This window comes from Saccostrea cucullata, unplaced genomic scaffold (genome assembly GCF_032062105.1).
Source record: "Saccostrea cucullata isolate Sc308-1 unplaced genomic scaffold, CSIRO_AGI_Scuc_v1 ctg23874, whole genome shotgun sequence".
In the NCBI taxonomy this organism is placed as follows: Eukaryota; Metazoa; Mollusca; class Bivalvia; order Ostreida; family Ostreidae; genus Saccostrea; species Saccostrea cuccullata.
In genome coordinates, this window is record NW_026924237.1 from 1 (window position 1) to 23,009 (window position 23,009).

The 23,009-nt window shown below is 33.7% G+C and overlaps 1 protein-coding gene across 1 annotated transcript; it reads left to right on the forward strand.

Moving 5' to 3' along the window:
* The first annotated feature begins 783 nt into the window (after nt 1-783).
* On the forward strand, nt 784-22,723 carry LOC134266005 (superkiller complex protein 2-like). The gene is made up of 23 exons (XM_062748219.1): nt 784-984; nt 1,452-1,558; nt 3,108-3,225; nt 3,461-3,572; nt 3,698-3,763; nt 4,445-4,689; nt 4,844-4,975; nt 5,430-5,575; nt 5,817-5,963; nt 6,451-6,535; nt 6,718-6,824; nt 7,131-7,277; nt 7,823-7,913; nt 8,330-8,542; nt 8,848-8,958; nt 9,106-9,336; nt 10,047-10,322; nt 10,506-10,879; nt 11,179-11,389; nt 11,561-11,671; nt 15,420-15,638; nt 22,051-22,188; nt 22,521-22,723. The coding sequence occupies exons 1-23, from the start codon at nt 874-876 to the stop codon at nt 22,719-22,721; spliced, it is 3,699 nt and encodes a 1,232-aa protein (XP_062604203.1). The 5' UTR covers nt 784-873; the 3' UTR covers nt 22,722-22,723.
* The last annotated feature ends 286 nt before the right edge of the window (nt 22,724-23,009 follow it).

A 23,009-nucleotide genomic window follows, 5' to 3' on the forward strand; every position in this document is an offset into this window, starting at 1 on the left:
GTGAAACTGTTTACGAGCGCATGCAGCTATTTATCTCTCAAATGCCGTTTTGCATTCTACCTATAACTGTAATGGGAGAGAAAAAATGCGGCAGACCAGACGGGTACTCAAACCAAGGCCCCCTGAAACTCCCTCAGGTGCTCTACTAACTGAGCTATCTGGCCACCGGTGATCGAACCCAGCTGACCTCCACATTCCTCCCTCCTTAAAGGTCCTTGGCCTCTCAAAGACCTCCAACCCAGACTCATCCCTGGCAGACCTCTCACCTGTCAGTTCCAGGGCATGGCACCAAATGAATTTGGAGAGGAGAAGAATGCAGCAGACCAGATCTGGATTCAAATCTGGACCAGATAGCTCAGTCTGTTGAGCACATGACCGGAGATTCACTCAGGGGGCCCAGGTTTGAATTCCAGTCTAGTCTGTTGCACTTTTATAACTGAGTTAAAAGTGGCTGTGTGTTGCAAATAGTGACACTCCTATTAGCACTAGCTAGTGGGCTAACCACTTAGCTCTGACAGTCGGTAGAGCATTGGATTTTAAATTTGAGGGTTTTAGGTTTGAGCCACAGTGTTGACACCCCCTAGCTAATCGGTCATATAACATTAAGTTAAAAATTTCAGTCAACTCCTTCAGCCTGCTTTTACTGCATATTGTATCGTTACATATACAAGTTCTTTTGTAAAAAACTGTTAACAATATTTCTGACAAATTAGAAATTATTGGATATCTAACATAATGATTGTGTATAATTTCCATGATTCTTCATTAACTGTACAGGTAGAGTCACGGTCACAGTGGTAATATCAACTTTTGATGAAGAGGTAAGCAGCTGTTCCATACAACATGCCCTAGCTAGTCTGGTAAGGCAGCACCATGGATATAGAAGGATTGGGAGTGGATTTTGATCTGGCTGAAGTCGGTTGTCAAGGAAAATTTATACCAGTCCTAAAAAGAAACTCTGATGGTGATCTGCCCAGAAAAACAGTAAGTAATTTGAATATTGAATTGTTTTTAATTTCCATGCAGATTAATTGGACTACATCTTTGATGTCATTTTTACCTTGTAATATATCATCTAAAATGTAAAAAAGGTAGTAGTGCATTAATCTACACATTAATGTAAAATGTAATAATATATATCTGCCCATCCATTTTTTTTTATGAAAGATCAGAGTATCCTTTGCTAAATGGGCAATAGACCAGGATATAGTCTTAAAGTTCCATATAACCAGAGCAAGTGAATGTACAGTAATTATTAGTTAAAGCAGACCATCAGGCCTGGGGGGCATAAAACTTAAATGAGCTCACTTTTGATCTCGGTCTCACTTTTCCACTATTAAATCCTTTGGATCAAAAGCGAGCTCATTTAAGTTTTATGGCCACCAGGCATAATGAATCAAAATGTGTTCAACCTTAGTTTACGTTTGACATACTTATTTGACTTTGTATAGCTTCCTGCTGGATTACCACCAATTGTACCTTCCTGGGATGAAGAGTTAGAGGAGTACTTAACTTGTGTAGAGAAAGTACCAGTCCATGATATTATCAAGGCACAAAAGTAAAATATTGATTTACCATCATAATGCAGTACAGTTAAGGTGCGCAGTGGAAATATCGACAATATTTTGTAATTAAAAATGTATTCATAATCAGGATGGCGATTATTTTTAGTACATTATTTATATCGGATAATTATGATTATGGTTAATAACTACATATTGAGGATGACTAGATTTTAAATTTAGACTTGTCACGTGATGCGGCAGTCACATGATTTTAACACATTTACTTGCAGTATTGATGTTACCTATAAATTCCACTAGTGCAAGGCATGCAAATAAAATACTAAGTTTATAAATATTTTCAACACACATTGTAGTTTCTGAAAAGTGCTGCAGGTTAAATTAGCAAATCACCTCATTTTGTGGTATTTTAAAGAATTTTTGCATGACGTATATTTTGTATGATGTCATAGTTAAGTTTTCCTGTAAAAATTAGGGTCCGCCCCGTTTTTGAAACCTGGCTTAACTGTGCTGTGAAGTATTTGTTTTACCATCATTGAAAACGTGTGGTTGATAATGCTTCAGAGAAGAGAAGTATAACCAACCCAGGATTTTCAATGACATTATTTGACTATAGTTTAAAGACAAGTACATGCATGTATTCATATGCTTTTGATATTTCCTTACAAGATAATGTCAATTAAATGTCATCTTAGAAATAAATAAAAATTGATGATGATTTTATAATTTATATGTGGGCTAATTATTGTGATATATGAAAGTTTCAAAATATTAAGTGTGTGATGTTTCATTAACATCAATATTAATTGTTTTGTCATTACATTGTGGGAGATTTTTCTAAACTAAGATTGGTTGAAATCCCCTCCTGTAGGAAATCTTATTTTATTTCCCCTCACTTGCCATTGATAGTTCAGTTTATCTTGAAGCTAATTATGTGTCATAATGTTCGACATTTGCAGCAGTATTATGAGTATCCCAATTTCATGTTGTTATTTTCATAGAAAATCATTTGAAAACAATTAAGAACAAATGCAATGTAGTTTAAATCTTAAATTTGTTATTCCCTGAATAATTAATAAATTCCAATAAACTAAAAGGCGTTAATGTGGTTTTATCATGTTTATGATGTCTTATTATATTTATAATGTGCACCTCCTCTAAATCAAATTTCTAGGAATGTTAAATTCATTTTTACGTTAATTTATCTTCAAAAAGTGCAAGAATTTTAATAATTTTTTATCTGGTCAAAACTCCTGGAAATGAATGCTGATTATATTTCTATTAAAGAACATCTTATGATACCCTGATTTTAAATTGAGAATATGTTAGAAAATTATCAGTGGGAACTGGGAAAGGTACTTTATAGATTTTGTGTTCATTTACAGTGTATGATGCAAGTGTCGTTAAGTTTATTTCATGAAACAATTACAAATCTCATTTGATTAATACAATCATTCATTATCCTATAGATTGTCTCAGAGAAAAATCGCACCCTACAGCTGAGATTATCTTTCTTTAGCAAATAAACAGCTATATGACTGTATTGACCTCTACACAAGTCAATAATTGTATATATTGTTAAAGGTTTTGGTCCAGAGAGCCGTGTCCTGAGAATCTCTATCATGCTGAAGTGTCGGGGGTACAGACCACCATACACGTGGACAGGAACCCCACCACAGGGGAACTACTAGGCTACAAGGAGGTATGGGATACACAAAATATAATATAACACATGTACATATACATGTAGTTAAGATAGAAATCAAAATTTAAAAGTTGTAGAAAATGTGGGGGCTTGTTAATTTGTGTTGTGTCTGTATAACCTCTTTGGAAATTTTGTCTGTTGAATTTTTTTTTATATTAGAAAAAAGAGAAACTTGTGGTCAGAATTTTGCACCAAAATGAGATATAAAATGACAATTTGGCCCTACTTTTAGGAATACTTGGAGAGCACCTCAGAGGGTAGGACCTCCCTATCTTTGAGGAGACCCCCGGGCCCTGCCAGTCAAGATGTCAGAGGGAGCAGTGCCAACTTCCCCTTCCTGCCCGGTAAATTTATTTACTAGAAATCACTCAGATGATTATGTTTATTTTCTTGTACATATTAATGCAACTGTTCCAGATTTCATCATATTACAAAATTTTTGCACCAAAATTTTTGAACACATTCACAGGTGGAATGGAAGAAATTGATTCCATTTTATCCAAAGACAAAGAGGGATTTTTGGATCTTGAGAAAGGTAAATGAAACTTGAATGCTCTTGATATTGATTATAAAATTGTGAAGCAAAGTTTTGGACACGTAATCTGTTGACCTTCACAGGGTTGTCCTATTCTGATATTTACCCTGAACCCTTAGTTAGGAGAGGAACCAAGGACTTCCTTCTACTTTTTTAAGGTTCCCTATTTCAATTCTTAGAGACAACCCTGCATGCAGGAATCACCTTGTCTGTTCCTTTCAATTTGTTTTAAATATTAATTGTTTGATAAGTAATAAATTGCACAAAAAATTAAAACTGTTAGATGCCTATTGAATTTACTCATTATAAAAAATTTTGATAATGAAAGTGTCTGTCACCGTCTTGATCAAAGGCCACTTGAAAAGGATTACCTGGTAAAAATCACTCCGCAATACAGTGAACTTGGATGTGTCAGACAGGTGGATTATTTATAGAGGACGAGTATTTTCCATAATACTCATGTGACCATGAAGAACCACGGGCCTCTTAATCAAATTAATAATTATATTATTAATGGAAGGCATAGGAGAAAAAAAAAATTGGGTACAGTGATTCAAGAAAATTCTTTGCACAGAAAGTTCACAATCCCCAATAAGTACAAAATTATAATAAAAAAAAAGTGACTTGTCTGGAAATTTGCCTATAGATACTGTATTAAAAAACATTTTTCACTTTTCACAGAGTTATTATCAATAGCACCAGGTTTGAAGGAGGGAATGACCTTTGATGACCTTGACCCTAAACCCCAACAGAAGGAGTCGACTTTTATAAATCTGGCGGACATTATGTCTGCGGGGGATCTTGATGAGTTTGATCTGGGTGATGAGGAGGACGAAGAAGAAATCCGAAAGGAAGATGAAGGTCAAGGTCAAATCCGAGCTGACTTAAAGCTTGAAAAGAGTGACAGTCTGGAAAATCTTGTGAAGGTATTGTGAAATATGATTCATTTATTTAGTCCTTGAAAATTACCTTCGGAGATGAGGATGATAAAAACATCCCTTTTCCTTTGGATTTATCTTAATTTTAGTAAACTTGTTTGAAACTTATACATGTATGTTTAAGTATCATTATAAATTGTAGATTGATCATGAAAAAGAAAGTGAGAAGGCTTACAGACCCAGCTATGAGAAAAAAGAAGAATGGGCCATCAAGGTTGATACTGATCATCCAGTGGAGGATTTCTACCAAAGAATACCTGACATGGCTTATAAGGTCTGACAGATAAAGTTATTATATCTATTATCCCTGCCCAAGAAAGATTCAAGGAGATTTTAATCAGTTAAAAGGCCTTGTATTTCAGTTAATGTGTTTTTAAGAATGTATGAGGAACTAAATGACCTCTTTATGTAAAGCTTGCTACATCGTAAGGTGACCAGTGGTACAAGTCTATTCATTTGAGAGTCAATTTTAGGGTATTTTCTCAACCAGTGTTATGGATTATTATATGAGAAACAATGTTCAGCGGATGAAATCTTGTTGCCCCTGTTCTCAAGTTCTATGAATCTCCATTATCTATATTTATTTTACTAGTTTTAAAGATTATTAACCTTAATCATCAATTAGTATCAAATAAATACAATTATGCAAAGTTAACATTTTGCTTATTTTGTATTATAAAATTTTATTGTCATAATCAAAGGAAATCTTTTTTCCCCCATATGTATAGTGGCCTTTTGAGTTGGATGTGTTCCAGAAGCAGGCCATTCTACATCTGGAGAATCACGAGAGTGTGTTTGTGGCCGCCCACACGTCTGCTGGTAAAACGGTGGTGGCTGAGTATGCCATAGCTCTCTCACTGAAACACATGACCAAGTAAGCCATATAACCACAAATTACACTCTTTTGTGACAGTTAAGTGTTTTTGATTGTCATGGGTTCCTTTCCCTGCATTTTAAAGAAAAAAATTCTATTGTTATACAGAGATGTTTCTTTGATAACAGTTTCAGATATAAACTCAAAAAATTGTGGAACTAAATTGGAGAAGGATTTGTGTATTTTATTAATATCATATGAACATGTGATTATTTTTTCATCTTGAGATTTTTTTTTCTAGAACTGTGTACACATCCCCAATCAAGGCTTTGTCAAATCAGAAATACAGGGAATTTAAGCACACATTTGAGGAGGTGGGACTAATTACAGGAGATGTACAGATTAACCAGACAGCATCTTGTCTCATCATGACAACAGAAATTCTAAGGTAGCCTTTGTATGATTTGAGATAGTAAAATTAAAATACATTATGAAAAAGAGGTTTGGACTACCAACTCACATTGACATATCATTCTCTGACCTCGATCTTCCAATGACCTTGACCCACTTTTCCCCATTTTGCATTTTTCTTTGTTTCAAAAGTGACATTTTCAATGAAACAAATTGAAAATATCTATTTAACTGTGTTCAAATTTTCTGACCTTGAGGTGTGTGCATGGTATGACTTTGAACTTTCAAGGTATTCTAACAAAATTGTATCCTAAGCTACAAAGACATTATTAATCTGTCATATGTTTTTGATTCTATACACTTCCTTTTCATGTCCCTATTCATTTTAATTTTAACACTGTTCTCTAATTGATACATATATTTGCTTGCCTTAATATAACAACCTCTATTGAGGGTACATGCTCCCAGGAATAAAAGAGACTGAAATAAATGAAATGTGTTTAGTGAATATCTTTTTTTCCCAGGTCTATGCTTTACAATGGATCAGATGTAATCAGGGATCTAGAATGGGTGATATTTGATGAAGTTCATTACATAAATGATGCTGAGGTTAGTATTAGCATTTCAAATTGTGTACAAGACATGTTCTTCATATATTTTTTAATTACACATTGTAGAATTAATCTCCTATACTGCATTAAATTTACATATTAATAAATTTATGGGGTTTCAATTGCCCAATGTATTTCAGTTAATCCTATTTTGCTTTATGTAATTTATCTTTCTCACAGAGAGGAGTGGTGTGGGAAGAAGTGCTGATTATGTTACCACAACATGTCAACATTATACTTCTGAGTGCAACTGTACCTAATACTCTGGAATTTGCTGATTGGATTGGGTAAGTTACATGTATAAGTTAACCAACAGTAAATCTCAGTTCTCAAATTCATGTATTGGACTCAGGCCGTATAGTAGAATAAGTAAGCTAGAATTTGATCCTGAAATTAATAAAAAAAAAACTGAAGAAAAATGAAAATAGCTACCAATACATACATGTAAAGTTACACACAGTTTGCATCATACTATATTCAAACTTTTGTACAAAGTAAAACAGCAGTTATTCCTATGGTTTGAAAAAAAACAACACATTTTCTTTCCAAGTTTGATTAGAGAACTCAAAATGTTTCCATCTTGTTTTCTGTAGAAGGACAAAGAAGAAGAAGATTTATGTAATAAGCACCTTGAAAAGACCAGTGCCTCTAGAACATTATTTGTACACTGGGACCAGTGGAAAGACCAGCAATGAACTCTTTAAGATTGTGGATGAGAAGAAAACTTTCTTAACAAATGGGTAAATGAGTTTTTATCTGCCTTCTAGAATGGGTGTTGTTGATGGGGCATCACTGTTCAATTCCTTCAATGAAAGGTCTTATATGGTAGAACAGGTAAAAAGTAATCAGTTACACATATCTGCCTTATTCATGTCATTCTCTTTAGTTCTAAGTTTTCCAAGTACTTGCATGTAAACCATGTAATCTACATGCAAATGCAAATTTCCTCTGGAATATGTATTCCTGGTAATTTTTTTTTTGAAACTGCAGGCTAAAAAATCCTCAAGTTTGATGACTTTCTACATGTATACATCTTTCTGAGGAACATATACTTAATGATCAAAAGCTGTGGCAACCATCTTAACTTAATTTGCTGTTCTTCATATCTTAACAACCACAAGGGAGCCTTGAAATATGCAAAATAATCAAATGACTTATGTTTAACAAAAATAAAGCAAGATATGAAGGAGGTACTACATTTGTTAAAGTGAAAAAGAATTTTGATAATAAAGAATCTAGAGGAAACCATTTCTTTGTCAATTAAATTTGTTTCTCATTGAAAAAGGTATCACAAAGCTCTAGATGCAAAGAAAGAAAAAAGTAAAGCTTCTCAAGGATTTGGACCTAAAGGGACAAGGGGAGGTAAACCACAACAAGTAAGTTGATACCCATTGATACATGTAAAAAATTCTGCTGAAAGAGACCAAAAAAAATCATTTTGAGATAAACCATTTAGAAATCCTTTGTTTTTTGTGCAGTAACCACTGTTGTGTAGATATTATCAAGGTCACTGGCTTTGAAGTGTAGAGTTCTTGTCCATGCTATATTTTCACTAATGTATAATAATGAACATCAAACTTGGCCTGAATACTTTTAATACAGTCATGCAATCCTTGTTATTTCTAACTCAGTGGCATTGGGAAAAAAAAATTGAGATAGCCAAGGATTTCAGATATTTAGGGTTAATTACTTAAAGAGTAAAGGCTTTGGGTCTTCCAAATCACTTTGACTTATCCATGGTAATGGACATGAGTGTTCAGGATACCAAAGGTTAGCCATATTTATATTTCAGGATAAGAATGTATGGATCTCTGTGATAGACATGCTCAGTAAGAAAGAACAGCTGCCAGCCGTGGCTTTCACCTTCTCCAAGAAAAAGATTGACGAAAACACCCAAAATCTGCAGAACAAAGACCTGACAACAGCCAAGGAAAAAAGTGAGATCCACACCTTTTTCCACAGTGCCATAAAGAAGCTTAAACCTCCAGACCAGAAACTGCCTCAGGTATAATAAATTGATTGTGATTTGCAGTCAAACACACGAAGGACAAACAAAGGAACAGGCAATTTTGCTTCCCTATTTATGTAATTTATTATATCACAATATATTTTAACGATATTGGGAATAAAAATTACTTCGCTATAAGCATCAATTCATTGAAAGTGTGTTCTTTATAAGCATGTTTTACTGTAATTGCATGAATATAAATAATTTAGAAACTTTTGAGAAAAAAAATGACGAATTGTTTTGCTTATGTCAAAATGCTCATCAATACAATCAGATTACAAGATTATGATTTTTTGTTTTAGGTGTTAGAAATGGAGATTCTATTGAAGAATGGAATTGGTAAGCATCATAGTGGAATTCTACCTATTCTAAAGGAGGTTGTGGAGATGCTTTTTCAGAAAGCTTTAGTAAAAGTAAGCTCCTGAGTTATTTTGTTGCCATTCATCTCGTTATTCCTTGAGTATAACTGCATATAATATAAACTATAAGGTACAATTGTCAAAACTTGATTCATAACAGAGAGTTACTTCAACTTTGGCATACCGGTAATTCTTCGCTAGGTTCTCTTTGCAACTGAGACTTTTGCCATGGGGGTGAACATGCCGGCCAGAACAGTGGTGTTTGACAGCATCAGGAAGCATGATGGTACAAATTTCCGTGACCTTCTACCTGGGGAGTACATCCAGATGGCTGGTAGGGCAGGGAGGAGAGGTCTAGATACCACGGGGACTGTCATTATTCTGTGTAAAGGGGACATACCGGAGATGTCCGATCTTCATAAAATGATGCTGGTATGTAATTTCTCTCCCTATCATTATACCTAGAGCAAATAAGGTTCTCATGTATATACATGTACATGTATATAAGAACCATCTTGTCCATCTGTTTGTCTGTCCAGCTCTCTTTTTTGTTGTCCTTGCAATTATTTTTTGGTCCATATAACTTTGTAATTGGGAAAATTTTGAAGCACATACTTTGAACAAGGATTGTTAAGGACCTGAGATGTGACATGACCTTGTTTAAAATTATTTCGGCAAGTTCAATGTCACTGTGTGGGGGGGGGGGGGGGGGGGGGAGTATAAAATTGGTATTTGGTCTTCTGCTCTAATGGAGAACTCAATACTGAATTTAATCCTGAAAAAAATCTTGAATTATAGGTGTGTCAATATTATTCGATCATTTTACAAATTAGAATGTTTAATTACTGTACTAACCATATCTTGTGATGGAGAACATTAGAAGTTTGAATTCATCACATATATTGCTTATGACTGACTTTGACCCAGTGTCATTTTAGCAAGATTAATGTCCCTGACAGAGAAAGTGTACCACTTGTGTGAAGTCTTTATGATATAGAACATGACTTTTTAGCCAGTGGTCAATACAAACCAGAGATACATTTCAGTTATATGAAATACAGTGTATTTGAACAGAGAAAATAGAATTACAATTAGATAAATGCAGTAGTTTTAAGTTTCTACATATGTATATTATTTTGTAGGGAAAACCAACTAAGTTGGAATCGCAGTTCCGCTTGACTTACTCTATGATACTTAACTTACTGAGAGTGGAACAGCTGAGGGTGGAGGACATGATAAAGCGGAGCTTCTCAGAGTTCCACCAACAGAAGGACATCAGTAAACACAAGGTCACCATAGACCAGCTCCACACCCGAATATCTCAGATCCGCCCCATAGAGTGCTACCTGTGTTCCGTAGATCTCGAAAAATACTATGAGACTTGTAGGGATTATATGTGCCTTAAGAAGAAATTGCAGGTATAGCTTTAGATTTTTATAAGTTAGACATAACTAAGTAAATCATTCCAGTTATTATAGATTTTGAAAGAAAGGGTCAATATTCAATCAAAATATTGAAAGTATGTATGCACAAGAAATATGCAGATGTTAGGGAAAGAAGAAACAGATATTGTACATGAACCGTCTGTTTTTATTTTACAGGAAGTTGTTTTATCCCACCCAGCAGCCATTAAAGCTTTGACTGCAGGGAGGATTGTTGTCATAAGCAACAGTTTCCATAGCAACCAGTTAGGAATAGTTCTCAACTCTACAATGGCAGCTAATGAGAGAGTGTTTACATGTCTTCTTTTATGTGATAAAAATAATCCTGTAAAATCAAAAACTGAAGAAAAGACAGAGAATGATAAGGTGTCCCCGGTTATAGACACTGATCTGTATCTGCCCGAGGCACCAGTCGGACATGAAATGGTTCAGGTCAAGGCCAAAGACATCAGTAAGGTGACGGTCAAAAGCATCAGAGTGGAGGCCAATAAAATCATTGATGACATAAAGAAAAGGCAGATGCCCAGATTTAAGTAAGAGATGAATTCTCTTTTGTTAAATTAAAAGTTGTTACTTACAGTACTTTATGTAGAGGTGTTTTGTTATAGGTTTTTTTTCCAATAGAATAAAACAAGGAATTCCATTCTAAACATTATAGATGCCATGGAAGAAGCAATATTTAAAAAAAGAATGGAAATTTTTTGTAGGAAGTGTGGAAATAATAATAAATAAAGAATTTAAAAAGTTTATATATATATAGGTGAATTAAATAGTTTTCTTAAAGTCTGATTTATTTATTGTGATTTAAGTTAAATTAAATGTTTTTCCACAGGGATGACCCACCAGGAAAATCGGTCACAGCAGCCTCACAAGAATTGCTACGCATGATTGAATCCAACATTCACGGTCTCCCCGGGCTGGACCCAGTCAAGGACCTTCACCTTCGTGACATTGAGCTTGTGGAACAGTTCCGAGCTTTACATCTCATAGAGGACAGCTTTAAAAGCTACCAGTGTATAAACTGCCCTCACTTTACTGAACATGTATGTTTGATTAACAAACTTACTGTTATCTAAATTTAACTCGTCATACTTTATCATGTTTGTATTAAATTTTATGAATGAAAAAAGGATATGGGATCCTGTATCTAGCATAGATTATCTGGGTCTTATATTTTCATTATTATATGCATACATGATGCCTTCTTATTCTAGTTTGAAGAACATGGTAGAAACACTAGATTGAAGGATGAATACAAAAGACTGAAGTTTCTGCTGTCTGATGAGAGTCTGGCACTCTTACCAGAATACCAACAGAGAGTTCAGGTAAATATATTCTAAACAGGACCCAGTATCCATTTAGGACCAAAAAAAATTAATCAATAGTTTCTCAGGCACCGCCGCATCAGTTCAAAAACGGCCGCATTGATCAATTTTATTGATATATTGAAAAGGGAAATAACTGAATTTTCTATTTTTCCAAGTTGAAAAAGAAAATAGAGTTATCGTAAATGCTAAGATAGACGTTTTTATTAGAAAAACAATACATTTTTTCTAAATTTTCAGTATTCTATTAATTAACTTTTAAATAAATGTTTGAAGTAACATTATTTAAAGTTGAATACATATTACAACCAATGTCAGAGAACAAGAATTAAGAATTGGTAGATATGATTTTATCGAACAAATGGCTTAAAAAAGGTGTTCAACCTGCTTGGAAAAAAAAAGCCTGCCTGCCGCATTGAATTCTGATTTTTTTGGCCTGAGAAACTATTGATTAATTTTTTTTGGCCTTACTTCAGTTCTTTAAATAGTGCCTTAACCATTGCTGTGAAGATTTATTGGGAATGCCTCAGTGGTTTACTTGCATTGTGCTTATTCTATAATTGGGTCAGAAAAAAATGATTAACAAATCACTCGATAATTATTTTAGTGACTACATCACTAGACTAGGTTCAAAGCTTTGTTGCCTTTTGTTGTGAACTCTTTATTTTCTGAAGAAAAAAGGTTTGTGATGCTAGCTGACATATGCATGTTGTTTAATATACATTTTTGTTTCTTATAGTAACAAGATACAGTCAAGATTTTTGACTTCTAAATCACTTTATCATATCCATATACCCATTGTACTTGAAATAATGGTGAGATTTGGAAGTTCAACTGTATGTTTAATCAAATGCTATAGCTGATGAATATTACCTGCATAAAGGAAAAAAAAATAGCATACAATTAATCAAACGGCATTCAATAATTGATTGATAATTTAAGAAGTTGTTTAAGAATGACTTGCAGCACGTACTGAGGTGTGATCATATCGACAATGAGTGGATTGTGAATGACCGGTGAACACATGTGGACTTATAGTGATCGAGCAAATGAAAAAAAAGTTCAATAGTATACCATGATATTTAAATGCTAATTTAAAGTATACCGTTAGTAAATAATCAATTATCAACTGCCTTGAGTGTTAATTTGTAGATCATGCATATTTTTATACCCCCAGTCAAAGTGTGGCGGTAATACCCCCCGTCGAAGTGTGGGGTATATTGGACAGAGAGAGAGCGTAAAAAATATGCACGCTAACTCTCCATTCCCGCCTACATTTTGGAACCATTTAATTCAATATAATTAGCAATTTGGCCATAAAGTCTCTATTTAATACAAAGAACAGTTCAGTGGTAATTGATGAATTGTCTTAATACCAGCGCTAAACAGTAAATTATCCATAATTTCAGCTCTTGAAAAAAGGGGGTAGACGATATTTTCCATTGAAATCGCAGTTTCAAGCATCACCATATTTTGAAATAGTCTTTGATATGATTAAATGTTCCTTATATCTTTTCTTGTGTTTTAGACAAATGAATAAAACATAAATATATCAATAAAATATAATGTTTCAGTTGTAAATCGCTTTGAAATTGGTGGAAAATAAGCATTTTCATCGTTTTTTGTCAATAAACATATGTTCTCCCCCACGTGTCACACAAAAAGCTTTGGTATGCATTTATGAAATAACATTCCATATTACCTGTAAAAAGGAATTTTTGTGACTTGGAGGGGGGGGGGGGAGATGTTTTAAAAATATTTTCCGTTGATTTCTGTAGTGAAAAAACAAGTTTTACCAAAATTTTAAAGTTATCTCTCTTTGTTTTCCCAAATAAGTAATGTTTTATTAAAATTCATATAATTATCTATAAGAAATATTAAAAATTCATCATATATGTTAACTTTTGAAAATTGACTTGGAGGTAGGTGGGAGAACTATACTTAGGCCTTTCAACTGCCGCTAGGGGTCGGTGTTATGAACGATAACTCACTGCTGAAACTTGTTTAGAGCAGGCTCGGGGTATCTAACTGTTTACACGCAAGGCAGTTTTTAGCATTTCCCAAGTGTTTCTTTGCTCTCAGTAGAATCCAGTGGTTTTAAAATTTAGCACCAATGTTAAACTTATTTACTGTATCGTTGCGGACACCGCTTTACTGCATATGATTAAAATTTTTAATTAAAATAAAAAGTGAAATCTACCCTCCTTCTCAGTTATAACCTATTTAAATTTTTATACTCGGTCGTTCCCCTTCGTGCTTAGTAACACAAATAAGATGATCAATTGTTGCATTTACTTGTAAAAATATATATATTTACACAGGAAGCGAAAAAGCGCGAACCCAAAAAACATGACATTAAATTTTCTTCTTCATAATAATCATCAAAGAGAGTTAAAACTATTGAATATAGTCTGTTCCCCATTCATTTGACCCTGTTATTTCAGGTAGAGTGAAGGCATTCTCTTTCTCTTGGTCAAAACTTTTTGTGTACAAAACAATGTAAGGAACCCTTTTGTGTATATAACAATACCAATGCTGAAACAGCCTATATGTCATTCCTATAAACGATAACTCATAAATCGGCACTAAGTTGGTCATTTTTTACACCTGAGTTACCTGTCCTTAAACACAACATCGGAAAAGTCAGTTATAAATGATTAAACTTTTAAATGATGTAATTAAAAGTATGAATAAGTTATTATCTTTTTTGATAATTTCATGTACCTATAAATCTATCTATACAATGTTTTTTACCATATGTGCAACTTGAAAAATTAGTTGGAAGGCCTACTATACTATCGTTTACAGTTCTTTACCTTCTCTCTCTTTCTGTGCAGTTTAATTGTATGGGCTATGATTTAATGAGGATTATTAGAAACAAAGATATTGTAATATCCTGAGAAGTTGTCTTGATCTTGACCTGTTTTGACAAAAAGGTCACACAAAAGTGTAATTTTTCAATGGAGAATCACTGTAAGCTTATACATGTGTACTATAAAGATTTTTATGAACTGAGATTGTGTTGTGATCTTGACTCAGGGTCATTTTGGCAAGTTCAAGGTCACTGTCAAAAAAGTTATTTAAAAAATTTGCCAGGCTTTAACTTTGTAATGGAGAATTATTTTAAACTTATATTTGGTGCATAGAATGTTTATGCCATGAGGATGTATCAAGGATAACCTTGACCCAAGGCCATTTTGACAAAGCTCAATTAATAAAATGACGAGACCAGTTTGGTTAATCATGAAATTCACAAAATAATTTCCTCCGTGCAAATATTTCCATTTTTATACAGTACATATACCATAAGCCCAAAGACTCCTCCTGAAATTCATATTTTCATTGCATTGTGTCCTCACAACGTGAACTGAATAAGTCCTCGTTAAAACAAATATACATGTATTTAGAACATACTGTTTTCCATGGGGGTCATTATTCCAGGGAATCATAATTTCTGTTCAGTCCATGAATTCAAAAAAAGGTTAGCAGATTTCTTAAATTGCACTTTATGCCTTTAGTGTACTTTTTAAAAGTACACTGGGACAAATTTCCTTGGAAAATTTGTGACCACGAACTTAGCCTAAATTAATACCATGTGGAAAAAAGTAGTTCTACAGTATATATATTTATATATATGCCACTTCTGTTTATTAGTGGAAAACATCATGGAGACAACTTTTGATTTAAAAAGTGAATAATACATGTATTGTGAAATTAAGAGTTATTTAATGTTTTGTGTGTATTTTAGGTTTTGAAACATTTGAACTACATTGATGAAAATGGTGCCGTGCAATTGAAAGGCAGAGTTGCTTGCGAAATAAGCAATCATGAGATCATGATAACAGAGTTAGTGTTTGAGAACGTCTTGACAGATTTACATCCCACAGAAATTGCAGCCCTCCTCTCTTGTGTGGTGTTCGAACAGAAGAACTGCAGTGAGCCAAAACTGTGTCCTGAACTTGTCAAGGTATACTGTACAGTCATCATTGTTCATATTTGGGAATTCCATTAATCATCCATGGATACCCATGAATTTACATCCCAAATGAACAATGAATTACTTTGTTCTTTGAATGTTTGGTAAATACAAGATAGTCATTAACCATTAAAATTTTGCTTACTCACCAAAATTGTCTCTCAAGGTATGAAATGAGTAGGGTAGATTTTTGCGGGAAATCAAACTTTTATTTTATAGCTTGGGTCATTATCTGCAAGTAATCAAACATTGACCCTATCCAGGAGATGAGTCTCTGTGCAGTAGGTGAGAGATTTGTCTGGGTAGTGTGCGTGTGTTTATGTCTGTACATTAAAAGTGAAAGTGCACTATCCTTGTAAAAATTGTGTACCCCTTTTTTTTTTACCAGGTCCTATAAACCAATACTACATGGAATAATTGAAACATTCCTGCATGCATGTACATATATTTCATTCGAGAATTACCAATTGAAAACTTGCTTTTTAGCTCTGTACTGTTCAGGTGCCAAAAGAGCTTAATGCAATAGGTGTATTAAGAGTGTCCACCCATCATCCACCCATAAATATTTTTTGGGGCCTGTGCTTCCTAACTCTTAACTGCAAAATGATGAGATTCAGAATATTAAAGCTAGACTGAGGAAAATTTGTAAGGAATTAATTGCTCTTCATGACTAACTTGTACTTAATGCCTGGATGGTGGTTATACTCACCAAAATAAATTACATGTACTACATTCAGGATAATTTTGGTCTCTTTCATACCAGGAGAATTTTATTTGGGGCACAATTGTTTGCAAGTGTAATCAGGGCAAAAGTGACACAAGATGTAAATAATCCTTTATCCAGTACCCATGCACCCTTGAGAACATTCTTATAATTAAGGTCTTCCGTTTCCAACGGAAGACCTTCTACTGATTCTGATGATTAAGATTATTCTTATTATTCTTTTTTTTTTTTCCTAGACGCCAACTTTGAAGCTTCATATCATCCTCATTTCTGAACGGATTTTGTTCAAATTTTCAGAGCTTTTAGACTTCCTCAAACCCTTTTCGAATATTGTTACACAATTGGGAAATTACCTTCTATTTAAGAGTTATTCCCCTTTGATTGAATTTTTCATACCTCTGTATTCCAGACAAAGGCTCAGAAAAGGTAATAACTGGAGCACAAAACCCTTTAAATTTGAAAAGAGAAAGCATTGAAGTTGTGCACATCGATTTTTGTTTTTTGATTTTTGCATTTAAAATGGCGCTAGAGAAGGGTCAAAAGTTAGAACGCGGAAAGCAGCAAAAAGATTGACATATTTTCCTTTATACCTTGAAAACTAAAAATATTTTGTTAAGACATATAGAAGAAAAGTTGTGCATAATTGCAAGAGCTTTCATTTGATACTATAAAAAAGGGGCTGGCCCCTAAAATTAGGGATCTATGGAGCTTGGAAGTTTTTGCTTTATAACTCAAAAACGGTAAATATTTCGATCTGGATCTTACGAGCAAAATTGTTCTTTAACACCTTTTTGATCTGATGAGAATGTTTATTTGTTCGAATATACCGGGGTCATTGCATAATACGCAGTCGAAAGCAGGTCAGGTAAACACGTAACATTTTTATTCTGCAATTAAATCTGACCTCTTCTTGTGTATAACTTGCTGTAAATAATATACCCTACGGTATTTTATGTTGATTTTCTTCAAAATAAGGTTTTAAACGTGTTTTTAGTTAACTATTAAATTATTTATTACAACTAGTTTCTCTGTTTTTCTTTATTTATTTAGTTTTATAGTGAAGCGGAATATATGAAATCTATCTTTCTACGTTTATCATCGTAACAAACTATATAATTAATCTTAAACTTTATACATCGAATAATTCACGATCATTAGTTAATTGTATACATTTTACGATCCCCATGTTCATCTAGATGTTATGTAACCCAAGCCGCGAATCCGACGCTGCCGATCGAGGTCACCAGTGTACCAGCCACCTGTAGACATAAACAAAGCTACAGTGTTTGTGATTGTACTAGACCATTGTGTACAAAGACCTATCAATTAATAGAAAACGGTGTTTCTAATTACATCGCGATTCAATAAGATTATTTCACCCATCTTTTATATTTAATCGTAATTCCAAACACTGGTGCATAAAGTCATTTTGAATTGTGTTCGCTTTCTTTGGCCTGTTCGTGCAAAATAAAAAAAATATATTTCTCTATTCTGTGTTAATATATTTTATGTCAATTTTAATTGAGAAGGGGCTTCGGCAAATAATTATAATTAGTGATGGATAGTGATAGGCAATATTGTAAATGTACGTTTTATTGTTACCATCACTCTTTTGTTTCTCCATTTACCGGGGTATCATTTTTATAAAGATTAAATAAACATTGAACATAGAAAATACTTTATAATATACTATTATTCACGTATTTGTAATATAGCAAACAATTTATATCCAGCTCTGTCGCTTTGTGTCTAAAGTTGTGTTGCCCGGTCCTCGTTTACAAGCACGTGGTTGCAGAGAATGAAAATCCATTGTGTACTCCGATAGTTACAAATGGAAAATTGGGTTTGAAATCATGTCGTTTCTTTAATATCATTTAATTTTAGCTTGTTTAAATCAATCGTAATCGCTTGTTCATTTATTCATTACAAGTCTTATGTATTTTGATAGCCGAATAAACACTAACTGGGTTTGCAATATTTTTTTTCCTGTTTTTATCGAGGTGGATATTGTTTTATGAATCTTAAACTTACATACACGCATGCATGGTAGTTGTAAGTGGAGGTGACGTTTCTAATTCACGGGAAAACATCCAACATTGAATAAAGCACTTTTGAGTATGCAGTTATTTGCTACTAAACTTAAAGTGTTATTGTACAAAATAATATACTTTTTCGTTGAATAAACAGACTATCTCAACATTGCACGATTTAACATGCTTGTACATGTACAGCCAATGTAAGTATAAATATACATGTATGCACTTTTGCATAGAATAACGGCCAAAATATATAAAAATTTAAATATTAAAAAATTTAAAATTCGTTAATGCTCTATAACATTAACCAGTATCTCGACAATAAAATATCAATTTAAATTCTTTCCCAAACGTCCTTCCAGTCAGTCATTGTTAATGTTGGTGACATCAAATATGTAGAAACTAGGGTGTCAGTAATTAGTTTCACCTTAATTATCTTCATCGTCATTTGGTGTTTTCATCATTAGAAATAAATTGCTTGAGGACGTCTTGTTTTCTCTTTTCACATTGGTAACGCGTATGAACAAGCTTTTAAACAAAAAAGGAAAACGAGAAGAAAAAAAAAACTTGTCTATTTAGATGAAAAACACAATCGCATTAATTTGTATTTGAACAATCCACATACGGTTTTTTCCTTCTCCCATGCATTTCGACTATACGGAAAAAAAGGATCAGCAAATCCTTTGGTAATATTAAAAGAAAGGTGTTGTACCTTCAAAAGATACTACATGTATATCCGAACAGTTATTACACAGACTACCAAATATAACACGGCGTCCCTGAAAGAATTATTTAAATATTTCAATAAATTCTAATTTAGTTCAAAGAAAGCCACGCAGTTGTATACAAACATTCCAAAAATAATCTTTCATGCTTCATGGACCGACACGTGGTTAAATTTCCTCTCATCACTATAAGTACCCCCCCCCCCCCCCCTTTTAACTTGTTTAAAATGAATACAATGTCTTCCATCTGAGCCGAGAATGTAAGTTGGTTGATTTGTTTTTGTACATGCGTATATACATGTAGGTTAAGGCTGGTGTTGAATTCCGAAAGAAAGTCACAACCTATTTTTTATGTAAACCAATAATCATGCACAACATTTCTATGCCCCGCCATGAATATGGCTTGGAATATAGTGTTTGTCATGTCGGACGTCTTCCATCCTGCCATATCTCCTTCTCAAACTTTGCCTTTATAGCTAAGTTCAAAGCTCAAACCAAGATATTTTAATCAAACTTCATATTCAGTATAGCTGCAGATCTGTAGCTCTCCAACAAAAAAAGACAGACCGGAGAGTTGTACAGAGCCACCCATTGAAAAAACCGGTCCTACTAAACAGAGTATGCTAGTACGATAGAGTACTTTAGAGTAAGCTAGTAATAACTGTATATTTATTGTGCAAAAAGTTTTTGAAATATTTCTACAAATTGAAAGCCTTTTATTGCCCGACCTCACGGCGTGTTCTTTTTCCATTGCTCTGATTAGTATCTTACAACTTAAAATGAATACATGATGTTTTGTGCAACATATCCATAATTTACTCTAGTGAAATAATTTAACCCCCCCCCCTCCAATGTAAATGTTTATAGCTTATCATGCTTATAGATTCTATAGATATTGAATACATTAATCAGGCAAGCTTTTTAAAAAGCTGTTACTTGTGTTATTATTTATATATTTATTCGCGCAAAGGACATTGGGTAGTAAAGGAGTTCTGGGAATGTTGCACAACAAAATTTGCTTGACGTGTGTACAAATCCGAACTTCTTTTTTTACACGTTATTCTATTGAGCTCGCTGCGCTCGCTATTATACGGTACTTGAAAATGAAAGAAACGTCGTAGTCTTTATGAAAAGTAACCAATTTTCTTGATTGTACAAACATTTTCTAAGAAATTAGGGTTTTTTTTAAGTTATAATATTAAAGGAAGAGAATTAATATATGTCATTTTAGATTGCCGACGTGCAATGATCTGATACATGTGTACCATATTTATGAGAGGTTCATATCTCTTCCCTTGTCTGAAAAGTGTCACATCCATTGATATTTTCTTTTTTGCTACGATTTAATGCTTTGAAAATGATGTCTTTATTTAATTTGGTTATTCTCGAGTTGTAGAGTGCATCCTGGCAATCATGAAGTGACGATAAACTACCGTATATCGATGATGCAATGTATCCAATATATAAATATCCGTCCCACCTGTCTGTTTACGCGGCAACGAAACTCCCCTCCTCAACCTTAGAGTGCAACAAGGGAGATAATCTCAAAACTTGCGCATACCATTCAAAATGGTGTTTAATATCAAATTTCGCATGTTGATGCATACTGATGAGAACTATTCAACTGCATATCACCATTTTTGATCTTGACTTTTCTTTTGACATTGAACTTTCTTTTGACCTTGACCTCACTCCCTTTAAATAAGTGTTTAACTCATTTTTTCCTCGGAAGAGCTTATGTGATAGGAAAGTGTCCGCCGTCCGTTCGTCTGTCTAGCTGTCCGTCTGTTTGTAAACAATTTTTCAAAATGCTACTCTTCCTACCGTTTTGGTCTAATTTCAATATAAGCTGGCACACAAGTACACTTCTCTAAGATACATAATATAGTGCATCAGTTTTTGAATGCTTTAAAATGCTACTCCTTCAACAGTTTTCGTCTGAATTCAATATTACTTGGCACATAAGTAGCCTTCACTAAGATACAAAATATCATGCATCTGTTTTTGATTTCGATGAACGGTGTTGCCATGGTTACTAAAAATAAACATTTCTGTATAATTCCTTAAAAATGCTACTCCTCCTACAATTCTAGTTTGATTTCAATATAACTCGGCACACAAGTAGACTACACTGTGATATATAATTAAGTGCATCGTTTTTTGATTTCGATGAACGGTGTTATCATGATTACTAAAATTAGAAATTTCTGTGAAATTCCTTTAAAACGCTACTCCTTCTACAGTTTTGGACTAATGGCAATGGCTAGTTTTCTCTTCCATTGTTATAAGTACAAACAAGTAGAGCTATAGTCTCGACATTGTGTAGAACCCAATGAATTGTTTTGCCTCGATTATGGTCAGAAAAAAAACACATGGCTGAACATATCCAGTCATTTGGACGAGTCAAGGTTAGTGACAGTGAAACTGTAAATTCACTACCACTTTTCTACTAGTGAAACATTGCTGATATAATGCAGGGTGGGATGTGACCTTGACTCAAGTTCAAAGTCACCAAGGATAAGATATTTTTGGTTGGATGCATGGACAGAAAGAATATCTAAATAAAATGTTTAAAACTTTCCAGACGGTAACACATGGAAAATATTTTTATAAGGAGAGTTAGTCATTGCTTAGATCAAGGTCATTTGGAGAGTTCAAGGTCACTTGGAAAGTTCAAGGTCACATATATTCCTTTACAGTTTTTTTTCCTAGCTAAACATTGCAAGTTGCTTCTCTTACAAGGTTTAAATTTTCACTTGTACAACTTTAGAATGTGGCTTTTGACCTGGACTCAAGGTTACGTCTTCTTATCCATAGCTCCAACGGAAGACCTATTCGTTGCTTTGCAATGAGCTCGGCTCTAGTTATATTTAAGTTTATTCATTTGATGTGAACAAACATTTTTATTTTCTTTGAAGGGTAAAGAATCCATAATATCCATAGCCCAGAAAATCAGTGGGCTCCAGAGACAATGTGGGATGAACCTGGTGGGGGATTATGAGGACGAGTTTAAGTTTGGGTTGATGGAGGTGGTGTTTGAATGGGCGCGAGGACTGGTAAGGGATATAATATTATGTAAAGGATAAATCTTATATAGAACAGTAGGATTAAAGAATGTCTGACTCAATAAACTGATAATTGATTGATATTTTTTCATATTTTATTCCTGGTACAATCCTCTCTTCATTAGAAAAACATACTTGAAATGCAATAAAACAGTCATCTCAAACCTCAAGAGAACAAAATATGAATGACTTGTTTTGATATAATTTATATTTTCCATTAGTGCTTTATTTCTTAGAACAATGAGTCTGTTTATTGTAGTTGTCAAAAGAATAAGAAAGTTGCACTGTATCTCACTTTCATGTTTTAAATCATTACCTTGCAGCCCTTTGCTGAAATCACTGGATTGACTGATGTACAGGAGGGAATTATTGTCCGATGTATTCAAAGACTTCACGAAACACTGAGAGATGTAAGGAATGCAGCTCGAATAATCGGTGACCCCGTGTTGTATCGCAAAATGGAGGAAGCTTCTAATATGATCAAAAGAGACATTGTATTTGCAGCTTCACTTTACACACAATAGAACTTTAGAAGAATTTTAAGTCTTTTTTAGTTCTACTGGTTGGACTCAAAAAGAGCTTATGTGCTGGTATGGTGTTTGTCTGTCCATTTATCAGTAAATTACTCAATAAAGTACATGTACTTAAGAATTAAAATTTTTAAAGCAATATGAACTGCATTTTTGAAAATTTTATTTTGCTGTTAAAATGAGTTATGATAAATTTGTATTTAACTTAAACCTTTATGATCAATAGTTGAATCCACACTTTCCAAAATTTATGTAATTAAAATTTTTAAAGAAATTTGAACT

Coding starts and splice junctions, on each gene's coding strand:
- LOC134266005 (XM_062748219.1), top strand. CDS start 874: ATGGATATAGAAGGATTGGGAGTGGATTTTGATCTGGCTGAAGTCGGT. Junction 3,764..4,444: donor ATTTTTGGATCTTGAGAAAG/GTAAATGAAACT, acceptor CACTTTTCACAG/AGTTATTATCAATAGCACCA. Junction 7,914..8,329: donor GGGGAGGTAAACCACAACAA/GTAAGTTGATAC, acceptor TTTATATTTCAG/GATAAGAATGTATGGATCTC.